This window comes from Astyanax mexicanus, chromosome 11 (assembly GCF_023375975.1).
Source record: "Astyanax mexicanus isolate ESR-SI-001 chromosome 11, AstMex3_surface, whole genome shotgun sequence".
Classification (NCBI taxonomy): domain Eukaryota; kingdom Metazoa; phylum Chordata; class Actinopteri; order Characiformes; family Acestrorhamphidae; genus Astyanax; species Astyanax mexicanus.
Window position 1 is genome coordinate 14,025,577 of NC_064418.1, and position 26,975 is coordinate 14,052,551.

At 34.3% G+C, this 26,975-nt stretch overlaps 1 protein-coding gene across 4 annotated transcripts in view; it reads left to right on the plus strand.

Moving 5' to 3' along the window:
• arhgap15 (Rho GTPase activating protein 15) overlaps nucleotides 1-26,975 on the plus strand; it is an 87,858-nt gene that overhangs the window by 7,601 nt on the left and 53,282 nt on the right. The window contains exons 1-6 of one of the 4 annotated variants that reach the window (XM_049485052.1): nucleotides 8,667-8,814; nucleotides 11,369-11,519; nucleotides 17,155-17,211; nucleotides 18,340-18,410; nucleotides 19,204-19,291; nucleotides 20,468-20,557. In XM_049485052.1, coding sequence (XP_049341009.1) covers nucleotides 11,379-11,519; nucleotides 17,155-17,211; nucleotides 18,340-18,410; nucleotides 19,204-19,291; nucleotides 20,468-20,557 — 447 coding nt within the window. In that variant the 5' untranslated portion in view covers nucleotides 8,667-8,814; nucleotides 11,369-11,378. The other 3 variants (XM_049485053.1, XM_049485051.1, XM_049485050.1) reach the window with 3 other exon arrangements.

Genomic DNA, 26,975 nt, shown 5'->3' on the forward strand with positions numbered 1-26,975 from the left:
AATAGTATTTCTTTATTTATTATTTTTTTAATATTTTTTTCCTTATTATTTCTAATTTCTTATTATATGTTTTTAATCCCTTTTAAACTGTAAATTCCTGGTGGCATTGTAAATTTTGGTTGGTTTGGTTGGTTTGGTTGGTTGGTTGGTTGGTTGATTGATTGATAAACAATCCCCATTATTAATAAGGTCTCTGACTGAATCTCGAAGCTAGGATAGGCACGGTGAGGAAGGGCGAGGTGGGGCAGGGCAGTTGGATGTAAATTAAGTATTCTGATTGGCCAAAAGCAATTTGCTCCATTTGGGGAATCAACTTCAGTGATAACTAGACTGACTGGCGAAATGAAAGATGAAACGATGTGCGTAGTTCAGAAAATGGAACAAGGAGGTAAAAATACATGCCTGTTACACAAAATACGTACATAGTGGTAAGTCTGCTTAGGTTGCTTTACTTTTTCTTTTTTGATCGCCATTACTGTACTTTTTATCACACATTTTTAAGTGTAACAGATCTCTGCACAGTGAAATATTCATTTAATGAACCTTCCTAAACCAACCAATCCAACCAACTCACAAAGTGTTTATTATTAAAATGGGTTAAAAAAATACAGTTAAATAAAACAGGGCCAATCAGTGGACCCTAATCATTGCCTACGACCCAAAGCTGCAGTGTAAATCCTCCATTGTAAATAATTTATTTATTTAAAAAAAGTAAACTAAACAAAAAAAATAATAATAAAGTATAGACTCTACTACTTCACAATTAGGGTAATTACTGTTTTAACTGACACTAGTTAAGAAAATAAAATAACATGAACATACTTTTACATCAACAAAAAAACAGGTAATTGTCCTGACGGCAGCACCTTAGTGTGAAAACCAGAGACAACAGCAGACTAAAACAAAGAGGAAATCCAAACAAGAGAAACCACAAGACAAAGCTGAGATCATACACAAGACCGACAAACTCTAGATAACGCTCAATTCTCAACAGGAAATGGCTGTGTTGGCTGTGTTCCAAAGTGTAATTTGCAGTTAAGGTACAATAGGTCATTAGTTGATTGCCATTGTCTAATGAGGCTGCTTCAGAACCCAAGGTCCCAAACGACGATGAAGGTCATTCTACTTCAGGATTTTCTGGTATAGAGCAGAACTCACAGTTCCATCAATTACAGCAATTTGTCTAGGTCTTGAAGCAGCAAAACAGCCCCCGACCCTCACCATACCAACACCATGCTTGACTTCAGCATGATGTTTTTTTTCTGAAATTATGTGTTAGTTCTTAATTTTATGTGTAACGAGACACACACCTTACAGAAGGATACCATTTTCGCTAAGTCCCTTTCTTATTATTAAATCAAGATCACTGACCTTAACTGAGGGTAGTGAGACCTGCAGTTCTTTAAATGTTGTTCTGGGTTATTTTGTGACCTCCTGGATGAGTTGCCCATGCCCTTTAAGAGTCATTTCCGTAGGCTGCTCACTCCTGAGAAGGTTCACCAGTTTTTAATATTTTCTCCATTGGTAAATAATAGCTCTCTCAGTGATCCACTGGAGTCCCAAGCCTTAGAAATGACTTTGTAAGCAAACTAAAAGATGTCAATGTCTTTGTTTTATGTGTGATCTTTTATCCTGTTTTATGCTGTCAGACAGGTTCTATTATAATGATTTCTTGACAGGTCAGGCATTAATCAGGCCTGGTTGTTTTTAATGAAATTGAACTGATAAATCACAATTCATTTATGGGAGGCAAACACTATTTTTAGGTTATATTTGTTTTATATTAAAGTTTGTTTGATAATCTAAAGAAGATGTAAGAATCTGTAAGGGGGCAAAAACATTTTTACACCACTGAATATATACTATTGTATAATATCTTGTGTTTAATTATAAAGTGATTTACTGTAGTGTTTGAATTAGAGGTGTCCAAACTGAATCTGAATATGTGTTTTTGATGGGTTCTAAAAGTGTGTCTACAGAGAGATAAGAGTCTGTTAATATATATTTTCAGTAATTGAGGTCAATGTTATTTTTTTTGTTTTCCAGTTCATGAGGATGATTTTATTGGTGATGACTAGCAACATCAAAAGTATTCTATTGTTTTCTGGTGTTATACTAGTAGTTGATGTGTCTTCTAATATGCAGAGTCATGGTGTTGCGTAGATATGGGTGGTTAAGGCACGAGATAGGAGGTTGATAACTTCTTGCCAGAACTGGTTAACGGGTGTGCAGTGCCACAGAGCGTGGCTATAGGTATCAGCAGTGTTTAGATTGCTGTTTATGTGTGGTGTTGTGTACTCTGTGGGTGACTTTGAACTGAATGAGTTGTAAATTAGTGTTTCTGCTCATGCAGTGATTATTATTCCACACCTGGACCCAGAAATCGGCTTAATGTTAATGATAAATCTTCTTCCGATTGTTCGCTGGGTAATAGCATTGGCGTAGGAACCGGGGGGGATGGGTGGGACATGTCCCACACAATATTGGAAACAGGTGGATTTGCCCCCCCCAAAAATTATATCGTTTCGCTCAGATCAGCTGTACTATTAATGAGGAGACAGACCGGACCAATCACGGAGCCGGTTCAGGTATTAAGTCCCGCCTCTCAGCACAAACAGCCAATCAGCTTGCTGGTTTTGCGGCCGGAGGTGTGCTAGTGGGGGAAGCCCCGCCCCCTCGCTGTGAGATTTAGCAGCGGGATCGGGCTGCAGCAGCTTCAGCTGATTAAGATCTGGATATACGGGGATTTTTCTAAAGAAAGGTAACGATAGGCTAACCACATAAACTGTGATGATGTTTCTGATAGCTGGTTAAAAATACAAGACTCTAAATCAGCACACAGTTTAAACCCACTGTGATTAATAAACTGCAGCTGTGTGAGTGAGTTAGCTTAACTTTGGAATTAGATAGATTGGAAGTCAACGTTAAAGAAAAAATGAACTATATACGTAATGTTCAACTTGCCCTGTACCTAGGCCTGGACAATAATTCGATATCGGTATTTATCGCGATAAGAAATGTTTCAATAACGGTGATATCATTTTTGTGGTATATCGATATGTATTATTTACAGAATCTGTCACGGACATGCGTTTTACTGGCGTCAGCTCGCCGCACAGCTGAACACAATCAGCCTCCGTAGCTGGACTATCTCTGTGCGTGATGACGTAATCACATAGGCACGTAGCCACGTAGCCAGGCTAGGCTAGGCTAGATTTGGCTAGGCTAGGCTAGGCTCGGGTCCGCTACGCATCTAAAATGCCTCGCGCTGGAGCCAAACGGAGCCGGCACGAGCGGATCCAAGGTTAAGGTAGGCTCGGTTTGCATCTGAAATGCTCCGCGCTGGAGTGGAACGGAACGGAACCGAGCCTAGCCTAGCCTCGGGTCCGCCCACGGGTCCGCTCGGTCCGCCTACGGGTCCGCTCGGTCCACCTCTGGTTCGCTCGGTCCGCCCACGGGTCCGCTCAGTCAGCGGCCAGTTGCGGGTCCTCTTTGTCAGCCGCGGGTCCTCTTGGCTCCCAGCGCGGGACATTTTTGATGCAAAATGAATGCCCCTGCCGCTTCCACAAGTGATTAATTGAAGGAGGGAGGTCTAATTCAGTGGTGAGGATTTGGTTCGACTCTCGAATGTCTGCTAAACTTCAGTTTGATGCAAATTGTGCCGGAGAGTGGAGCCGACCAGCAGCGGTAACGTTAAAACATCTAATCTGTTCCACCACCTCAATCAGTTCCACTACATACAATATTTTCCTTATACTGGCTGAAGCACTTTTATAGCTTATGTTGTTTAAGTTATTTAAAGTTTATGAATCCTTTAGGTTTGTTTATTTGACGGGGATATCATGTTCCTTTTATGTTCATAAAGAGTTGTATTTTGGCTGAAGCACTTTTTCTTGTGTTCTTTATCCTAGTTGGAACACTTTTGTTTTGATCTGTTAAATTTGTTTACAAAAGACTAAGAAGCTCTGCTTCTATCCTAATTTTAAGTTATTTTTTATTGGTAATAGTTATATGGGCTTATGTTTGACAGGGATGTCATGTTTTTATTTTGCTATATGCAAATAAAATTGAGCATTGATTTATCTTGACTATTGTTTATTTCTTAAGTATTATAATGTTTTCGTGAAAGGAGGTTTCAAAGACTTAAATTAAGTAGACAGTAGTAGGTACTAGGGGTGTGCCATATCATATATCACGATATTATACTCTGAAATATCGTGCCACATCACTCACCCCTAATTATCACATCAGGGTACTAATTTTTTGCTGTTTTAAGCAAAAGAAAAACTCACACATTTCTAATTTCCTATTAAATATCTACTAGAGACAGATTATATCTGTAAAGTGTCATTTATTTTACTTTAATACTGGATATATGGAGATATTTGGAGTGCATTATTATTATTAGTATCATGTAATTCTCAATTATTGACTTCTGTTATAAATCTGCTAAAATTATTGTTTTTTTTTTAATATCTTAAAGGTGTGCAATATCATATCGTATACAATAATAAAAAAAGTTTTTTGTTTTTTTGTCATATCGCCAAGAGTATCGTTATCGCGATAATACCATGAAATATTGTGATATTATTTTAGGGCCATATCGCCCACCCCTAGTAGGTACGTATTTCCATTGCAGGGATTCTTAGCAGTTTTCTGAGGCCTTCTAAGTATTTATATCGATATCGGAATTATATCGTATCGACCGAAATTAAGGAATATATCGTGATATGAATTTTGGCCATATCGTCCAGCACTACCTGTACCTGATCACCCTCATTTTTAAACTGTCTTTATTAATTTAGGATTACAGGATTTACTGTGAGCTATAATGAACAAAAATTCATTTAGTTAACTAGTTATCTAGAAGCCAGATGTAGTGGATAGTCAGAATTTAGTACAGTACTTTATGTTTGTAGTTTAAAGCAGTTTCTTAACCCTGATCTCTGCCCCAAAATTGTGTTTTCCACCTGATCCAGCTGATCAGCTAATACACAGTCATTTACTGAGTTTACTGAGTTTAATCATGTATATCCAGCAGTGTATTAGACACACCATACCACCACTTACTTTATTAAATGTGTTTAAAGCAGAGAAAGCTTTAGAATATGTAGAACAGTGTTAATATTCAGTAGAATATGTAAGAACAGGGTTCACAGTAAGGCCACATGTCCTGACGTTTATAATTAAAATCTTTATGAAACGTAAAGTTACATTCTTTTACATAAAAGGACACCAATCTTTAGAAGAGCTCTTAATAGAAAAATAAAAGCGTAGGATTTTTTTTAAAGAGTGGAGAAAATGTAAATATACAACAGAATTGACATGCTAATACATGATTATAATAATAATAATAATAATAATAATAATAATAATAACTAAATCTGTTATATTATTTTAAATATTAGGTGATAACTGATCATTTTTGTCATATGTATATGTATTTGCATAATTTTTTCTTACAACAGTAAATGTAATGTGAAGTAACATGTTTAGGTTGTAAAATCACCTTGTTAACTAATAAAAAACAAAATACAGAAAAAAAAATATATTATTTGTGATTAAAAGTAATTTCCACAAATGTTGTTCTAAGAAACTATAGGGTGGGCTTGGGTTCATATTGGCAAATGTGTCCCCCCCACTATCAAACCTGCTCCTACGCCCTTGGGTAATAGTAATGTTTAATTTACATGTTATTTTATATATATTGGATAATATTTTTTTGTAGTAGTATTGCTAATAAATTCTGAAATTGGTGTAGGCAGGTGTAATGTGGTTGGTAGGGGTGTGCCATATTGTATTGTATGCAATAATATCTGCAACATTTCTGAATATCGTGAATGATATTATACCCTAAGACCATATCACCCACCCATAAATATCACATCGGGGTTCTACATTTTTGCTATTTTAGCAAAAGAAAAAATCACACTGAGACAGATTATATCTGTCCAGTATGATTTATTTTACTTTAATCCTGGATATATGAAGATATTTGGAGTGCATTATTAGTATCATGACATTCTGGATCATTGACTTCTGTTACAAATCTAATAAAAGTCTTGTATTTTTTAATATCTCAGTTAGGGGTGTTCCATATCATATTGTACGCAATAATAAACATATATACTGTATATATTTTTTATTTTGTTGCAGTTGTGCGTTCTTAAAATATATTTTAATTCAGTGTTTTGTCATATAGCCAAGAATATCATTATCACAAAAATACCATAAAATATCGTCGTGATATTATTTTAGGGTTATATCGCCACCCCCAGTGGTTGGGTTATTTTATTTTATTTTTTTACATGTGAGCAATTCCGAACTGGTGGTATTGTAAGAATTAAGCTCTCCCAATGAAATATAAATATGCTTTCTGTATTTACTCAGGTTATCTTTGTCTAATATTAAAGTTTGTTTGATAATCTGAAAAAAATAAGTACAACAAAAAAGCAAAAACAAAAGAAATCTGTAAGGCTGCAAACATTTTTCATGACACTGTAAAAATACCTTTTTTCTAGATATGAAAATTGTAAAAAAAAAAAAAAAAATCAGCAAAGGGCAGGAGTCAAAATATTGCCTAGGGCACCATATTGGTCAGAGCTGCCCCTACATAAACAACCAAGAGTTTCCTAATGTGTTCTGTTGAGCTAACATGCTAACAGACAGCAACCCAAGGAAACTGTGACAAATGTGTTACTTTAAGGCCTGTGGTGCAAACGAGCTGATGATGCAATGTGATGCAAGCCTTTGTCCAGGAAGCTGAGCTGACATTGTAAACGCATGACAGTGAAAAGTGAGACGAGGCCTAGTGATCTGTATGTCCTCTGTGTTATGGAAAGTTATTTTCAAAGCACTGAAAAACAGTGATATACTCAGTCAAACTAAAATAGTTTCAAAAGATTTCAATTAAATTGGAATGAATATGGCCTACTTTTCTCGGAACACATTGCGTGAGAATCTAATTGCATTCACCCTCGTAAGAGGCACATATGTTAGCATTAACCATTAGTGCTGAATCATTTATACCATACACAGTATGTCCAAAGGTCTCCACACACCCCTGCTAATGAATGCTAATGAATGTCACTTTTTTAGCTACTTTAACACGGATGTGCAAAGGCAGATGCACAGCTTGTCTAGTTCCTGTAGAGAAGTACTGCCCATAGTATAGACTTACTCAAGCAGATCAACATGAACCTACCAGCTTCATGTCTTGTGCCAGGCGTGGGCTAGAGGGGTATAAAGCCCCCCAGTGTTTAGCTATGGAGTAGTGGAACTGTGTTCTCTGGAACAATGGAGCTCCATGCAATACACGGAAAAAAATATGCGTAAAATTTACTTTAAAAAAACTTTCTGCATTTGCTTTTTTTAAGTAAATTTAATTTCATGTAAAATTAAGTAATTAAACTCGGTTTCAAGACTTAAATGTTACATAGAGTAAATAAGCGAACTGAACTTCAGTCAATTCTTTCTTTTAGTAAACTTTACTTAATTTATTTTTTGCTGAATCAATTCTTTATTTCAGTAACCTTTACTTAATTTTTGCATACAATATTACCTAATAACAATTACTCAAATAGTGATATATTATATTAATATTAATATATTCTGATACATTATATAGTATAATCCCTGAAATGTTAATATTTTTAGTTAAAACACATATTACACTGTGTCAACATATGGATAGCATGTAATACATTCTTTTTAGTTGTCTCCATGTGTTGAGAAAGTGAGACTTGGTCTGTTTACAAAATAAATCTTTGAGATTATGTAAATATTTGAATGTGTGTTTTAACTAAAATTATATAAAATAATATTGTATAAATTAGTAATTGTGATTAGGTAATATTGTATGCAGAAATTAAGTAAAGGTTACAAAAAGAAATAATTGATTCAGCAAAAATAAATTAAGTAAAGTTTACTAAAAGAAAGGATTGACTGAAGTTCAGTTCACTTATTTACTCTATGTAACATTTAAGTCTTGAAACTGAGTTGTGGTTATTTAAATTTATCTGAAATTAAATTTACTTAAAAAAGCAAAAGCAGAAAGTTGCATATTTTTTTTTTCAGTTCAGTGTTTGTTTTTCTGTTTTTTTCTTTTGGTGGTCTTGTCACTGATTGTAATCAAGTCTTCAAATTAATGCTCCAAAATCTAATAGAATACCTTCCTTGGACAGTAGAGACAGTTGCTCCAACAAAAGTGATAACTCAGCTACTAAGCTTCTGTGGAACTTAATCACTTCAACTCATCTTATAAACATTTCAGTGGAGCGTTATCACTTTTATCTCAAAGAAATAAGAAAAAAAGCTTCAGCGTTTTAATGTAATGCTGCACATTATACAGTGTGTTTTCAACATCATCACTGAAATGTATGCATGAGCAATAGTCAAAGTGCAGAATTTGCAATTTCATATATGGTAAAAAAAAATGTTTAGGTACATTTTTCTCCTTGATACAAAATATAAATATATACCTACCAGAAGCAAAAACCCACCAGCATTTATTTTACTACAATCTTGGATAGACTAAATGTATTTTAATATTTTGACAACAATGATTGATCAATGCTTTTTGTGTGATTTTTAATAAACTACCTGTGCACGTTCCAAGATCTTAGTGACTCTTTTTAAATGTCAGGGCCTTCAGACTTTTACCAACTAAGTGTGGAGCTACTTTGAACTTCTTAATGGTGTAAAAATAGCTGTTTCTTTGCAGGAGAAACATTATGCCCCTATCTCTAGCATTGTAAGCCTGATTGGAGCATCAGCTAAAAGCGCTGTTTTTAAGAATGCTGGGGGTAAATAGAGGTAGGCTATTTGACAAAAGTTCCTACTCATTATCATGTTTTACTACACTACAAGTCTATTTCACACCATATTTATCCTTTAAAATGAAACCACTCTTGAGCTGTGGAATTATACCACATTAAAACTGGTTATGGTGAGTTCATTTCATGACTGGGCTTGTTGCACAGGTGGCATCCTATATGTATTCTCCATAACTGTATATAGAGACAGGAATCTACAGCAGGTTAGGTGACTTATAGCTAAAATATACAGAGAAAGGAGCCAGCAGCCAGTCTTTAGCTTATCAAAGATGTGCGTATGCTAGCAGTTAGTTAGCTCAGCATGCTAACGCTAAGCTATCCTTTTTCAGTCTCTATTTTTCAAGTGTTAAACTGTCACTCTCTGTCTGTAAAGATGTAGTAATTAATACCAGGTGTAAAAAAATGGCATTTATTTTTGTTTTTGAGTGTATTAATAAACTTAAATTGGCTCCCTGTCAGCATTCCATGGTACAGTTCCGCTAGCTAAATAGCTAAGCTAACTAGCTACATAGCTAACGCTAGATACAGTGCACTGCAGTGGAGAGGAGCACAATCCTGAGCTAGTAAGCCAATCATTACCAAATTAAATAATTTGTACCTGATATTTTTATAGCTTTTGCTATCTAAGGATATTTAGTTAATAACCTAATCAGTCTGGATGGAGAAAGAATAACTTAAACTTTAATTAGTAAATGTTTGGGTGTTAGCTTGGGTATAAGGCTAATTGTGTGTGTTTGTAAGTTAGCTAAGCTAGCTAAGTCTTTAGCTAACTCCATTTGGTTAAGCTTGGTTATCGCTCGTTCGCTTTTTTTTGTTTGTTTACCAACTTTTAACCTACATTTTCTTTGCATGCTGAAAAATTTCTTTGAGGTAATTTACCCCAAATAGAAAATTAAATCTATAAAGTTTTTGGTAACACTAGACTCTATAAACATACACATAACACTCATTATAATCCATTTATAATGCATAAAAAAACATGGTTTTAAATATTTATAACAATGTATAGCAAATTATAGCCATAATTATTATGCAATACGAATTGTGATTATAATGCATCATTAAGGGTGCTTGTATAATGTTACTGTCACTATTAATATATTCTCATATTCTCATTACAACGACACAGTGAGTGAGTGTACAATGACACATTATAATGCATTATACATTAATATAAGCAATTATAATATTCAACATAATTATACTTAATGAATATGAAAAAAATATATAGTAAGCTTTGGTTTTGGTTCTTAGTATTGACATGTAACATCTTATAAACACAGCAGATGATGCATTGTAATGAAAATTTATAATGCATAATAAACATTTTTAAATGTATAGTCATATTAATAATGTTTTATGGATGCTGTATAATGTGATAAGAAGATGTGTATAGAGTCTAATAGGAACTACATTCATTGAAAATGTTATAATTCTTTTTATGATGTTCTATTATATTTTCAGAACAGCTGTGTTGTACTTTTACAACTTATAAAACGAATAGTACTATAAAAAATAATGTACTTATAATTAATGTTATAAATGTTGAAAATTATACAAAACATAACATTAGTGATATAACAGTGTCTTTACTTGTAGTTTGTAATTCTAAAATGTTGAAATGAATGCAGACATGACTTATTTAAATATTTAAATATTTGATAAAAAACACAGCAGCATATTACTGTGATTGTTACTGTTATAAAACTGACATATTATGAAAGTAAAAAAGAGGAAAGGATATACATAACCAGTCAAAAGTTTAGACACACTATAAATTCAGTGTTTTTTTTTTTTGTTTGTTTTATTATGTTTTACTGGAATCAGGAAGTCACCCAAAGTCAATTCATCTAAAAAAAATTAACTATAAAAAACATCATGACAAAAAAAAATAAGGAGAAGGTGTGTCCATACTTTTGACTGGTACTGTAAATAAACAAAATCCAATTTTGATGAAAAGCTGACAAGGCAAAACAGGAGTTTGGTTCTATCTGCAAAAAAATAGAAAATACACATTTGTCTCATCAGAGCAGAAATCCTTTATTCTTTATCAGTGGTAACTTTGACCTTATTCACTGTGTGACCCCTTTTGTGGATTGATAATATTTTGGTTTTCTAAGAAAATAAGAGAATAATAATGATATAGCATTCCATATTTATTAGTATTTTGCGTATATGTGCTACCTTCTAGAAAAAAAAAATTACTTCTGAAACTGTGTTGACATTACATGAAGATGAGCCTGAATAATCACGATGATGTCAGCCTTAAAAACAGTGTTGACGTTCACTCCTACGTCCCCCATAGGGACTATGTCTGGGCCACCTTGGGGGTTGTGACTCCAGGTTAAGGACCCCTGTTCTATATACTGTAATAAAACAGTAGGACTAATGATTACACTTTACTGTCTATGTTAAACCAGATGTTTTATTCTGTTATGCATTTGATATAAAAGTCCTGATTTAAATCTAAATACTGATGAATCTTTACTAATGCATATGCAAACTGGCTGATCAACCCGTGTTTATCCCCCCAGCACCAGAACCATGCAGAAGCCCCCTGCTCTGGTTCTGCCTCCTCCTGGATCCGTATCCATGAGGATCAAGAGCGCCAATGCCAACACTGGAGAACGCCTGAGTCAGACCAAGTCTATGGTTATACCAGACCTCGACACGCCTTCAAAACCTGTGAGTTCTCTCTATTTCAACCTGAATAAGTTCTCTAAAGAGCTACTTTTACCTGCATGCACTGCATCTACCTGTACGTGACAACTACCTTTCCAGGTGTTGTGTAGACATCCCTGGCAGAACCTGACAAAACCCTCAACATGCAGACGTGACATGCATAAGAATATGTGTAAAACACTTTTCAGATTCCTCTTTTTCTGTGTATTAATTAGGGTTTATCTACAGTTACAGTCGATACAGGAATCACCAGTATAATCCGGTAATCAGCACTGGTTCTTTTTCTTTTTCTATTGTTTATTTGAGTGTGCTTTTAGACCTGCCTTATTTGGTCAGAACCAAAGTACAGTATAAGGAGCCACGGACCACAGTCTAGACAAAAGGACAAACATTTTGTCTGAGATGGTGGTCTCAGTCCAAATCATTTAAACCATGGTCCAGTTCGTTTTGCAGTGTGAAAACACTTTTCTAGATGGTTTGGACTTTCGGACCAATTACTTGAAGTTGAGTCAGGTTATCAACAGCCTTTAAACGATGAACACATGTCATGCAGCAGTATGGGCACCAAGATCATGCTGGTGATTCATGTATCTACTGTAACTGTAGATTAATCCTTATATATAAACAGAACCTCCAGTATAAAACCTTATAAACTTTGGCTGTTTCTTAATATAGAGTACACTAGTTTGGACTTTCGTACTTGGTCAGTATGGACTTGGTAAGTTTGACTCCTGAGAACTGGAGGAAGTGGGACTGTTGTTCTGTAATTGGAACTATTGCGTACTTGATGACGTCACCCTCTTAGAGCATTGAACGCATTGTTCCAAAAACGGGTTCCAAATGGGTCAATTTTTAGGTTGCAACTGATGATGTTTGCCGAGTCCACAAGAATGCAAGTACAGACAAAAATGCAGATTGAGAACAGCTTTTGTCTTTGTACAGGAAGTCGTTTTTGACTAAAATGTCCTGATATGGGAAGAGTAGTTTATTTTAACATTTACAAATAGTCCTTCCCATATGGGATCAGAAGGACCTAATTAGTCCAAAAACTACATTTTAGCTTTCTACAGTCACAAAATAAGCTAGTTTCAAACGTCAAATTCTCCCCTGGCTCATGGTTCTATATGGACTGGCTGTAGAAACCCTTGACTGGGATTCCAGCCATCTTGTTATCAATCAATTTAGTGTAATGTTGTCTTTGTATAAAGCCAAAGGGTCAACATTTTTTAAATAATTAAGTATTATGGAGCAGAGAAGCAGAAATATAAAATCCACTTCTGATAATGCAGAGTTTCAAAAGGTAACTGTGTACCTGTCCTACATCAGCTGCAACCTAAATTTTCAATGTTTTCTCATCTGCTGATTCAAAAACTCTATCATAAACATACCCTGAACATACCAGTAGAGGGCAGGCAAGCACTGTTTAACAAGCACCATCCAGCGCTGTCAACACATCCCCGAGACTTCAGCTTTACACATATCTGACTCTCCAGCTTACAGAGTGTAAACTCACCAGAGCCTCAGCCAAAGACCAGCAGAACTGCAGACTCTTCACTGGAGAACATGAACTGAGTTCCAGAAGAACGAAAGATCCAGTGAAACAGTTTTGTTTGGCATCATTTCAGATGACTTTATCAATGTAAAAATCGGAGAGATAAATATCATGTTTTAAACTGAATCTTTAATGAAGCTTTAATAGCAGAGATGAGACTTAAAATCATACTAAATCATTGTGTACTGATAGGATTAGTTGCTAACATTTCATAATATACTGTAAATAATAATGTATATGGTTGCCAATTATGTACCAGCCTCAGGTTTGTTGCTAAGAGTTCACATAAGACAGTAATACAGCGATGCAATTGTTATATAAGCATTAAAAATCATTTATTAATGCTTATATAACAATTATTTTATTCATTAAAGTTAAACCAGTTAAACCTGGGCTTTAATGCAGGAGATGATACATAAAATCTCACCGGACCTTTTTGTACTGACCAATAATGTAGCAACTTCATTAATATAATACTGATAATGGCTGTTTACATATATATTAATTAATACTGCATTAATATTGACTTCTATTTCATTATTAGTCATGTAATACTCAGATCTGACTTTTTAATGAATGCTAATGAATAAGAAAACAATTTAGTTAGCTTATAAAGTTATACACAAAGAAAACATAACAGGCAGAATTATACTTCACTTTTGTCCCCTTATTTTTGCCATTTAAGCTCTACAGGTCCACTCAATAACCAAAAATGGTACAAAATCCAGTGTACAAAAAGTCTTTAAAGAAAGAAATGATCTAAAACTGCCACAAAGGCTAATTTTAAAAAATATAATGTAAAAAATAGTATATTGTAAAATGATATTGTAAAAAGAATCATATATTGTTAAAAAGAGGGGCTGATTTTTAGCAAGAAAATGATTGTTTAACAGCTTACATGGAAATGGATTAAAAAAATGCTAATTTACAAAGTAAATAATAAATTGTCTATAGTAAAGTATAGTAAAGTAAATATTGGTAGTAGTATTATAAAGCAATAACATCATAATAACTAGAAAAAGACACAGAAACACAGAGAACTCTATTAACTATCTGTAACTATTAAAAGTAAAAGTCTTTTCTTTAAAGAAATTACAAATGAAGCAAGAAAGCAGTGGGAACTGATTTCCACACCTTTAAAAGACTCTTGGAAACTGGAGAAAACTGATACAGGAAGAGTCAGACCTGGCTGACCCACATGACAACAGCTTTAGCCTTTAGCTCAGATTATCATTAGACTAAGTCTCAGTTTCAGCAGTGAAGAGAATAATTAGAGGTCCGACAGGTGAAGTGCAGTAATAATTATAATATGTCTGTGATGTAGAGTGTTGCGGAGTTTAAAAATAAGTCAATAATATAGCTCATCATAATATTCATATATATATATATATATATATATATATATATATATATATATATATATATATATATAAACTTTACATCAAATATTTGAGTAAAAAAAAGAATATAGGGCAGATATAATCTGACTCTGGAAGACACGTCTTAAAAAAGAGAACAATACTAATTTTGCTTTTGTATCAAACAGAAAAGTAGACATAAATGTAGACATCTGTTAACAGTCATTATGAAACTGTTACATAATCGGTGAATTCCTGTTTCAATGAGACTGTTGTTGATGCAAGTTGTTACAGATTAATGTTGCCTAATATATATTTATATATAATATAAAAAAGCACCAGATTTTATCTACATTTTTACAGCTTTTATCTGAAATTTTGTTTAGTTAAGAAAAGCAGATTTTAAACGTGGTCTCAAAAGCACTCTGATTAGGACACAATTTTTTGATATGAATGTTTTTACACATCATTGAAAATAGTGCCTACACATATACCTACATTTTAAAAGGCCCCCTTTTTTTTACAGAGATTAATTTTCTATACTGCACTAGAAATTTAGCCTAGACGTATTTTATTGTACTGTACCCCTCTGTATTAGTAAATTGACAATAACATTAGTTATTTAGCTATTTGATGACAATGTCATTTCAAAGTGACACAAAGATCTATCTAAATGAATGAGCGCCAGTTGCTTTGTTTTGTTCATTGGAAAACAGAGCTATTCAGAGTAAAGGAAAAAGAGCAGAAGTGTGAATGAGTGCAGGAAGGTGTTAACCTGCTTACAGAGAGGTAAGTCTTCAGACCACAGAGGAAGGAACTCAGACTGTGCTGTTTTTTTCCGCCATTGATGAACAACAGCACTAAAGCAGTGCGAGCCTAGCTTTAAAGTTTAGGTCATTATCATAAGATAAGCACTTTTGGTTTCTGGCCAGAACCTTTCGGTGGATGATTTGAGATATTATATGTATGTTTCTATGGCTAAACTACATTATTTCATTTCTTGTGTTTTAAAATGTTTAGAAAATGTAAATAATAGAATCCTCTCAGCTCTAATTGAGTTAGTTTGGCTGAGATAAAAACGCATTTCCCAAAATAACTCGTTTAATGTCTGACACTCCCTCCTGTAACAAAATAACCCCCAGCAAATCACTTCCTCTATCGTTTATAACTGATTTATAAATAAGCCCAGTCAGAGTGTGAGGACATGTACAACATAAACCCCTCCCACTCTCTGCACTCCTTACTCTGATAGGCTTCGTCCAGATGATGGTAGATCCACAAAAGACCTCACCAAGGGGTGTATCAATGGTCTTTTTATTTTGGCCAAATATACATTTAAACAAGATCTTTGGATTAAATCAACTTATAATAATTGAGTTTAGATTTTACTATTGGCAGCTTCTTTTTATTGGCTGCTGGTACCATCTTTTTGTGTACTAGGTGTGTCGTCCAGTTTCTGACAGTCAGTGTGTAGTCATTATTCACAGGCTACCTTGGGTAAACTTGTTACACATATATTATGATTAACTACCTAGCCTTTATGTTGCTGGCTGTAACATCAATATGCCAACTCAGTGTTAGCTGTGTGCTATACTGTTCACTTTATAGTTATTTCTTTGTATCTAGTTTTTTTTTTTTTTTAGTAATTCAAAACTATATTTTACTTAAGCAATAATACACTCAAGGTTTGTGCTATAACGTGTAATATTGGCACTGCTGTGCTGGTCTACGGCACTTGGCCTGTGCCGTCTTGCCTACAATATTACATGTTATAGCACGGACCTAGAGTATATTATGGTGATTATATCACAGTTCTATTATCCCTGTTTATTGAAAGATTTTGAGTTAAGACAAGGACAAGAAAATTTGGTTATAAAAACTCCACATGTTAAAATACTGTAGTTCCACTGCTGCTCTGTTTGTAGCTGCACTGTTTGGTTTGTAAGTGCCGCATTGTTGCTAGGTTACCTGTATGTGTACAATGCTTTACCGGCTGATAATGCCAATCACAGAACACCTCTCAGAAGGATCAGAACTAACTATGGTATAATTAAAATTAATCAATGCAAACACAAAATATAAAACTGTTTTATTCACCTGACCATAACATTTAAATAATTTTGCAATTGTTATTCCAAAAGAACATTAAGTCAGTGGACTTACAATTCAGACATTGTTTTTTTTCTTTGCTTCTAGTGCACAGTTCATTTTTGGAGATACAAGGTTTACATACATTATGTCCAAATGTTTGTGGACAACCATTCTAGTAAATGTATTCTGATATTTTAGATTGCACCCAGTGCTTACACAGTTGTACAAATGCACATACAGCTTGTCTAGACCTTGTGGATAAGTATTGCCAATAGAATAGGACTCTCTTGAGTAGATAAGTGTAAACCTATTAGAACCATGCCTAATGAACGCCAGGTGAGGGCTTGATGGGTAAAACCTCCCCGGTATTGAGCTGTGGAGCAATGGAACTGTGTTCTTTGGAGTGATGGTGCTTCATCCAACACTGGAATTTGTGAAAGCTTACTAGAATCAAGCAAATATACTTTGGCTATAAATAAATTCTGTAACAAAAATAGAAAATAGAAATGGTTAAAAACAGTTCAGGCTTTATTGTTGCAACTGCGTGTTTACTGCAGAGTTTAAATAGCAACCTACAAATACCATTAAACTATTCTAATTCAGTAACCTAGACTATTTATTTATTTTTTGTCTTTAGATTAACCGGCATCGAAGGAACCAGTCACAGCACAACGTTGGTCAGGGACTACAACAGGTAACAACTTTCAAATGTACTCATAAATATATACATAAAAACACAAACACATAAAAATTAATACTGAGTAATTTGGCTGATATTTGTCCCAAAATGTACTGCCATATATTTTATTTTAAGACCTTTCAAAGCACATCCATTTAAAGAGAAAAAAAAAATATTTGGAATATTATTGAAAAATATATCCTATATATAAACCATAGATTAAATAAAACACTCTTAAGGGGGCACTAAATCCCCTGACTCCACCCTCAGCTCAAATTTGAAAAAGCTCAAAAAATGGGAGGGGTAGTGTGGGTGGGGCACTGGGTGATGTATGGGTTTAGAGGCAGGGCAGAAGGGAGAGCTGATTGGCTGAGCTGCAGCAGCAGTGTGCCTCTGATAGCGGTAAGATGCAGATAGTTGGACGTCAGCAGGAGGGCGGTATTATTGATAGACTAATCTGCATATTGTAATGTGTCTGCCTAAGTAAATGGATACATCATCTAAGCCTATAACACAAAGAGGACACACCAGCTTAATTACATTAATGGGCTCTCCCAATATAAACATTAATGGCCTTATTAAAGTCAGTAAAATGTATTGAGGTCATGTCTATAAATTGTATGATAAAACGATATAGTAATTGTTGTGACAGGCCTACTGATTAATCTGAAGAACATATAAATATTATTACAATAAACCAGAATAAATGACATTAACATTAATTATTTTCAGTGCTGAATGTATGTAAATTATTCATTGATGTTTAATGAATACAGTGTACTGTAATACTAATAATAATGATTCAGTTATATACTGTATATACATACATATCAATATAATTGATTTGTAGCAATACCCCGATATGCCTAATGTTTAATGTTTATGGACAACAATCAATTCAATTGACTCTGAATGAACGTAGCCTACTGTTCTGGGAATACATTGCTATGAGGATCTGATTACATTCGCCCATATAAGAGCCACTGACGTTCTCTTGTCACTGAATACAATCAAATCCTTTTTTTAATACCCTTGATTTAACTTGAAACAAACAAACAAAGAAACAAACAGTGAATTGGCAGGTGTCCCAATATGTTTGTCCATATTGAGTATATATATATTGAATAGCATTTTGTGTTACAGTTTCAACCGGTTGATTTTCAAGGGGAATATTTGAACAAAGCCAAGATTTCAGATGGAGGAAAGAAACTGAGGTCAGTGAATTTTACTCTGTTTTTAATCATTCAAGTTCTGTACTGATTTCAGCAGGCAGTATTGATTAAAGTTATATATTATTTCAGCTTTATTAAAGATCATTTAATGGATGTGATTTGGCAATCACAAATAAAAGGAATAAATTAAATTAATAACTGTAACAATTTACAACAATTGGTGTTCTTGAAATGAGGGTGTGTTCAGGTACATTTCTGGTGTATTGCTATCTTGGCAACAGAAAACACAGGTGAGCCACTGAATGAAGAGAACCTAGATAGACGTCAGAAGTCAGTCGATCATTGCTATCCTGACGATGTGGGCGTGCCACACGTGCCCAAAGCACACAAGGACATGCAGCAGTGCACAAACTCAACTTTTACATTGACAATAAACAGGATAGAGTATAAAATAACATTACTGTTCCCATAAATGACCTGCTTGGGCATCTGTTTTTTATGTTTTATTTTTTATTTTATTTTGGCATATTAGTAAAAAATCTGTCCTAAATGTATATTTGAAACAGAACAGAGACAATCCCACGTTTGTAATTCAATCACGTATACATGACGGGGAATGAATAGTGAAACATAAACTGTACAAAACTGGAAAATATGCTTCTGTGTATTCTGAAATCTTATATATAGAATTTAAAGTTGACAGTTATGGGACCCCAAAAGGCACAGTACCTTGATTAATTACATTTACTGTATATATCAAATGAAATGACATGTGATATTTATTATTTTATGTTTTATCCACCACTGAATTACTGTCTGGTTTACTTTCCTGCAGGAAAAACTGGACAACATGCTGGGTCGTCCTGTGTTCAAATGAGCTGCATTTCTACAAAGAACAAAAGCAAGAGGAACTGGCTAAATTGGTAATTAGGTCATCTCTTATTGTAATACACTCTTGTAATGCATCTGAACACACTCCTACACATTCACGAGAAATGATGTGTCCAGTGAATACAGGCCCTGCAATAATGACCTGTTGTTGAGGAAAATGTGATTGGATGTTGTGATACATGCAGATAGTGTATGAGTGTATGTTGACAGGAAAAAGGAAACTGTATTTTATGCTGATTGAATGCATTAATATCGATAAATCACAGGAACAGAAAAGCATGAAAAGTCATTATTAGCGAGATGCTAGCTAATAAGATGGAAAGGATACAGGTGGCTCCTTCATACATATTCCCTGACATGTCGGGCCTTTGATTCAGACAAACGTGTCTCGTGTTACACGCTCAGAGTACCAGTGGCTCCGGTTCAGTGCCAGGAAATGCTGGAGATCCCTTTACTCCATGCAGATTCTAGTCATCACTTTCCTCAACCTGAGATGAATTCTGCAACATAATATGGCATGTTTTCATGTTCCTTTGCTTCATATATTTCCAGGCCTGTTTTACGTCTGTACACAGGGAGTACACACCTGAAGAAAATACACACTACACACTATATATAGTCACTGTCCTATAAAAAACACTTATCTCCATTTTTGTTGATTTTTTGTTTACTACATAATTTGAACAGCCAAACTGTCTCTTAAACTGTGCCAAAATTTCTTGATGAACAGACCAATAAAAACTCTTTAAAATGACCTGAAATAAACTCTTTTTACATTGACTACCATTGAAAGTTAACAAGGTTTTTTCTTTCTCCTGTAAAGTTGCTGTTTTGGAGATAAGTGTTTTTCATTGGACAGCAACGATATACACACTATTTCAAATACAGTTAGACCCATGATAGTGACACAATCTTCATGATTTGTGCTCTGAAGTCCATCACACTATATTTGAAATGAAACAAATGCAGATGCAACAGAAAAATGGATTTTCAGCTTTAATTCAAAGAGTTGAACAAAAATATCCTATGAAACCATTTTCATTTTGTTTAACACCTTTAAGTCCATTATATAAATTATTATGTGTTTTTTTTTTCATAGTCTGGATGACTTCAGGATTCATTTACAATGTAGAAATAAATAAAAAAAATTAAACTTTGAATAAAAAGGTGTATTCAAACTTTTGACTGGTACCGTATGTTATTCACAGAAACCAGGAGGGAAAACTGACGGAGTGGACCTTTGTGATGCAGTCATAGAGTGGACGACAGAAAAATCAAGCCGGAAAAATGTATTCCAGGTAGGAAAATATATTTTAAAAACCTTTATGACCTTTTAAAGCTTGACATTGACATTAAAGTTAGATTATAGCTCGGTTCCAGTTTATTTGCAGCTTTCAATGAAATGAAATGACACTCAAACAGTCAATAGTCAAATAGTCTCAAGAACAAATCACAGCAAAGGACAAATGTTTTATAATATAGAATTAATAGAAAAAAACATGATCTAATTTCATATGTACGCTGCAAAAAACTAGACAAAATATATGTGAATTGAGACGTACAGTATATGTGTGTAAAATATTACATACAAGCACATTTTTGTAAGTAAGAAGCTCAAAATATCAAAATTATAGCAAAAATCTATTTTCTTTTCAGAGTTTTTTGGGCTTAAATAGAGACACAAGAAATAGAATAACTTGACACATGACTTTTTGTGCTTTTTTGGGCTTCAAGTTACTTAAAATAAAGTGAAAATTTTAAATGAGACTGTTTGAGAAGATTATTCCTAAAGTAACCAAATTAATATTAAAATTAATAATTATTATATCTATTTATTATCTTGAAATTAGATTCTATTAAAATGTATTTTTTTTGCCGTGTAGTTATTTTTTTTTTTTGTTAGAATAAATACAAACTATACACAGATGAATATATTTTGGAACTTGACTAGGTTTAAGACTTGGGACTCTCAGGGCCTGAGATGTACTTTCTTATTTGCAGCTTATTGACTTATTCCCACCTCTACGCTCTACTTTGCACATTTCACAGTGTTTCCTGCACGTCCTGCAAGTTTCTTTATGCTGCTTTATGCATGAACCTAATGAACTTATTAAACCTTATAATAATAAAAAAATCTTTGCTCAACCCAAACGAATGCTGAGAAAACAGCACAGGAACATCAGGTCTGAAGCGCTAAATATAAATTAGCTTTTTGGCCATTAATCTTTCATCATTACGTAGCTTTCAACATGTTTTTTTTTTGAGTCCATATGTTCTTATGAAATCAGAATATGGGTGTCAGAGTAGCAGACCCTCTCAGCATTAAGGCAATAATATCTAAAGCAAGATAATCTTTTGGCTGGTGATTAAGGAACGTCAAATGTTTATCAATACATTGATAGCCGAGCTAGAGCTCATAATGAACCCAAAGCAAGATGAAAAGCAGATACCCAATCTCATCATGCGCTTATGATGTCTTATCGTCGGGCGCCGTGCGCTTTGCCACTGTCCAGCATTTCGCCATGAAATCTTTCTTTTCCGAGGGAGATTAACAAGGCATTAAAGCCTAATCTTGAGTAATCCCAAAGTTGGTATATAGGAAGGGAAAAAAGTGCTTGTAATGATGGTACCAAGCCATTTCGTGGTCTTGACAACACTGTCAATCAACTTTGGCTAGGATTAGAAATTAGTGTGGAGAAGTTGTTAATTCGACTGTGGTGTAGTTAAGAGCTCCACTACTGCGTGCATTCAGCTCTATACTTTCAGATCTAGAGAGCTTAGAGAAAACAAAAGGACTCCTGTCAGATCAAGGATAGCAGCGGAAAGGGAGGTCCTGTTTTGTCACTGTTTTGATCACTGTTTTAAGCATCGAGGCCCGGCTGCTTTTATCGTTTTAGATATTGCACTTGCACGGACTGGCAGAGATTTTTATTTCCCTGCTATTTCACGGATTAAGCTGATAGCATTTCTCGTTTAGGCCTCATAAGCCTTGAGGCGCAACATTAGGCTTGATGAGTTTGGCGTTTTCGCAAATTATATGTCAAAAGAAAAGTAGAAATTTAGAAATTAGAAATGGTCAAAGGGCAGCAACATCAGTAGGAGGGTGGGCAGGAGGAGCTGGAACCTACAATGCTCTATAGATCATCTGAACTGAACTGAAACATGATCTGCAAAATACAAATCTTTAGTGTGGGTAATTTAGAGGAAAACATATAATCAAATCAAACAATTAAATAAACAACAAAAACATGTTTGCCTAAACTCTGCCTTCTAAAAGATTCCTCACTCCTGTCTTCAACTGAACGACATCTACAAGTCTACCAAATCTACAAGGAGCTTAAATTATTTCCTTTACATGTAAAACCCATGAATAATTAACTAATAAATACAATTTTATCTATACATATTGAGATAAACACATTCAGAAATGCCTCCTATTGGCTACAAATGGTCGCTGGTTTGAATCCTGTTTATGTAGCTTGCTATCGTCTACAGGAGCCCTGAGAGAGCACAATTGGCCTTGCTCCCTCTCTGGGTGGGTAGATGGCGCTCTCTCCCCACATCACTCCAAAGGGTGATGTCGATCAGATACATATACATATATCTTTTACTTAAGACTAAAATGTTTAATAATTATTATTTTAAACGTGAATAAAAGAATCAGTGTTAGATTGCCAAACAGGAATAATTTATATCCATTTTGGTGGTGTTAGTTACTTAAGAAATACAATAATCTGTATTTATTTTTTTGATCATAAACATGATTAAAAGATGTAAATGCTGGTAATTGACTATTTTTAGGAGGAGATTAGTAATAATGGTATAGTTTGGTTTAGTCCTTAGATTCTTTTTAATGTATTATAATATCTCACAGTAGTTTTGATGCTTTTTAAATGAATGAATAAAGAATGTTTTAGAGACTTGAATAACATGGAGGGACAACATGGAAGTCTAAATGTGCCAGCTGTGTGTGTGTGTGTGTATGCATGTGAGAGAAGGAGAAAGACCGAGGCAAAGATTTAATTCATATTTCAGAACAACTATATAGTAATTTACAGAAGTATTTAAATCACTAAATGAAATCTCTAATATTTCACCAGGTTCTGTTGTAATAGAGAATTTCGGCTCAGAGGCGGTGCCAACTTTGGTATAGAACTGGAATATAGCAAAAACTTTAGATTTTCAGATAAATATAATACTCTGCCTTTAAGAATCAAATAACTTTACCAAAGTTCCAGTCATTCTCACGATTTTCAACCAGGAAGAGCTTCACCACAATTATTTCAAACCAACCTAAGTCATACACTCTGAGTGGACAAATATGGGGTCGTGAACCAATGACCCATATTCAGGTATCACTTTCAAAGTCCCGTCAAAGCTCAACCTGTTTTCCCACACAGACATCAGAAACACTAGAACATGAGAGATCAGCACAGTTTTCCTACAGGAAGGAGAAAAAAGCATCTCCTACCACTGAAATAACACGCCAGCGGGTGCTGATGTCGACGCCCATATTTACAAGGATCGTTTAACTCGTCAAATCAAAGGACACCACTTGTTTTGGATGATAAGAGCCATGAAAGATCATTTCTGACTGTCATTCGATTCGATTGGGCCACACAGCTGAACACAGAATGAAAAGATCTCATTCGAAAATAAATCCAGATCCTCCAGAACATTAGGACCGCCTATTTCATTTAAGGCACTGGTAACAGGCATCTGCTGCTCTGATCATCTAAACCCATCTTCCCTTGGAAAAAGGTGCATCCTGGAATCAATACTCACTGGAAACCTAGTGCATCACAAGTGGAAATAACAGCTTCAGTGGTAGAAATCTGAACCTGGTGGAATCCAGGAACAAAAGACTTTCTCTTGACATCAGAGACGACATCAGCATCACCTCGGAAACAGCACAGAATATTAGCATTAAAGTTTCACACAGCAGCAGAACATACAGGATATTACAGAAGTTATACATGATAAGATCTAAAGCTGTAGATGAGACAAATGAAGACAGTATGAAAACTGAAAGTGCAACACTAGCACTTTCTTTATAGGCTGTCTATACAAAGACTTCTTAACTCATACTATACCAGTCAAAAGTTAGGACATACCTTCTCATTCTCATTCAATTTGTTTTCTTTCTTTTTATGATTTTTTTTTTTTTTTACAGTGTAAATTTAATATTGCCGATATTAAACTATACAGGAACATATGTGTAATTTTTATGTAAACAAAACAATTTCAACAAAGCAGAATACGTTTTATTTTTTTAATTCTTCAAAATATCACATTTATCCTTGAGGACAGATCCCACCCAGAGAGAGCAAGGCCAATTGTGAGACAGCAAGGCTAATTGTGCTCTCTCGGGGCTCCGGCAGCTGATGATAAGGTACATGAACGGGATTCGAACCAGCTCTATCTCCCGATCATAGTGGCAGCGCCTTAGTCTGCTGGACCACTTGGAGCCCAGTAATATAAAAAAATATGAAGCTGTATTTAGGCTAATTTTTCCAGAGAGGTTAAAATTCACAGCTCACCAACTGCCAAAACTATCTTAAAAAGCAGTCATAAAGGATGGAAACGTGCTTACTCACGAAAAGTACTTTTTTTCTATAAAGCAAGGAAATCTGATAAAAATGTATAATCTTACTGTAATTTTACAGATATTTATTTTTTCACAGTTCAGTTTTTAAAAGAATGTGTCCATGTTAATTTCTTTTCTTTAAAAATGAAGAGAAGTAAATTGGATGAACGTTAAAACATAAACGGTTTTTAAATTAATAAAAAGATAGAGCACTTAAAACAACGACTCAGAGACCAAAATTAAAGACCACAATTAAACTGCTTTATTATACAGAATACAGACAGAATCATATCCTGGGGGGGAGATTACTGTAGGTGAAAACTGCACCACTTCACAACTGAATTCACACATGAGATCTGGGCTCTGACCTCAGAGATAAAGACGAATATCAGTGATAGAAAGCATATTGCCGTGGTGGATGTGGCACCTCAGAGGTTGTCACAGTATCTGAGGATCTTCAGCGAGGCACTGTCAGCTCAACCGTCTCGCTCGCACAGCGCCTCTCGGCCATGCGCACGCACCGAGGGGCTCTTCTCGGCGTCAGGTCAGGGGTCTGGCCTTCTCTGCCTGATGGGATCGCTAAACTGTGCAGGCTGGCGAGGGTACTTTAGAGAATTGAGCTAATGAAATGACGAGTTGTCGTCAGTACTTACGAGATGGTTTTCAGGTTGTCAGTGGTCGTAGCTCTCGTACACAGCCTTAACGAAGACTGCCAAGCCTGTGAGATTAAACCATGCTAGAATAATACACACATGAGAAGACACACAGCAACAACATGTGCTCACAAAGTTCCTGGAATTACATACTATATACATAGGACTGATGCTTAACTGTAAAATAATAACATTTTTTATATAATGACACTACTGAACAATACTGAAATTTTTTTTTTAAACTTAAATTAAAGTGAAAAATTGAGCACATACAGAAATAAGTTGTTTAAATGAAATATTTTCAATAATTGTAGTCATAATGTTGTAGAAATGTTTTAAATATTGAGAAAATGAATCATATTACAACACATCAAGTCAACATTTGAAAATGCGAGTTCCAAATTACATTACCTTAATCATATTATAGTCATTGTTTCAACAAATTAAGTCAGAATTTCTGGACATCGAACATAATAACATTATTGGAATATCATGAAAATAAACAATACATTTCAGATACAAAATATGTAAAAAATTACAAATGTTATATTTGTAAGTTTTGGATAAATTACTCTAAATTACTCTAAGTTTTGGATAAATTACTCTAAATTACTCTAAGTTTTGGATAAATTACTCTAAATTACTTTAAGTTTTGGATAAATTATGGTCAAATTGATATCATAATTCTCTGCTAGTTGCAAATTTTAAGAAAACAAATTTCATAATAATTCATTGTCAATCTTTCAAGGTAAAAAGTAAGTAATTTTTTCTCAATGTTTTATTTTATTCTTAGTTTATAGTCACAATAAAGTAATAATCTAAAATATTTCTTTTTTTTTTGGGGAGGAAAACAAATTATATATCAACACACCAATCTAACGTAATTTCTAAGATAATATTTGCAAATCTTTTGTCAAAATTTGGAGAAATGCCATTATGTAATATTTTTTTAATTTAATATATTAATAAGTTATCTTTTACAGTGAAACATTAATTCAGGTAAGTTAACATTTAAAGAAAAATCTGTATCTGTAAAAAAAATACTGTAGCAAGTGTTTTTTTTTTTTTTTTTGAGACAACAAGCCAAAATTTTAAGAAATAAATAATTATAAAAACAAATCATAAAAAATATATATATTAAAAAACATAAACGTGTTGTCTACTATTACACAGAACGTCAACGCCAAACTCAAGATAAATTAATACATTAATTAATACCATACAGCTTGATTTAGGGCATATCAGTGTGTCTTTGCTATCATAACCATGAGACAAGTACACATGCATGAGGGATTGGAGGGGTAGAGGTGGGTATCCAAGGTAATGGCAAATTTTAACATAGACATAAACTCCATGCAGTCTTAGAGAAAGCTTTCTTTATTTAACATAAAATCCAGTCACTAAACCATACAGTGAATAAACAAAATATCACATGTTGAAGATCCTCTAATACAAGTTATGTGCACTGCTGCCTGT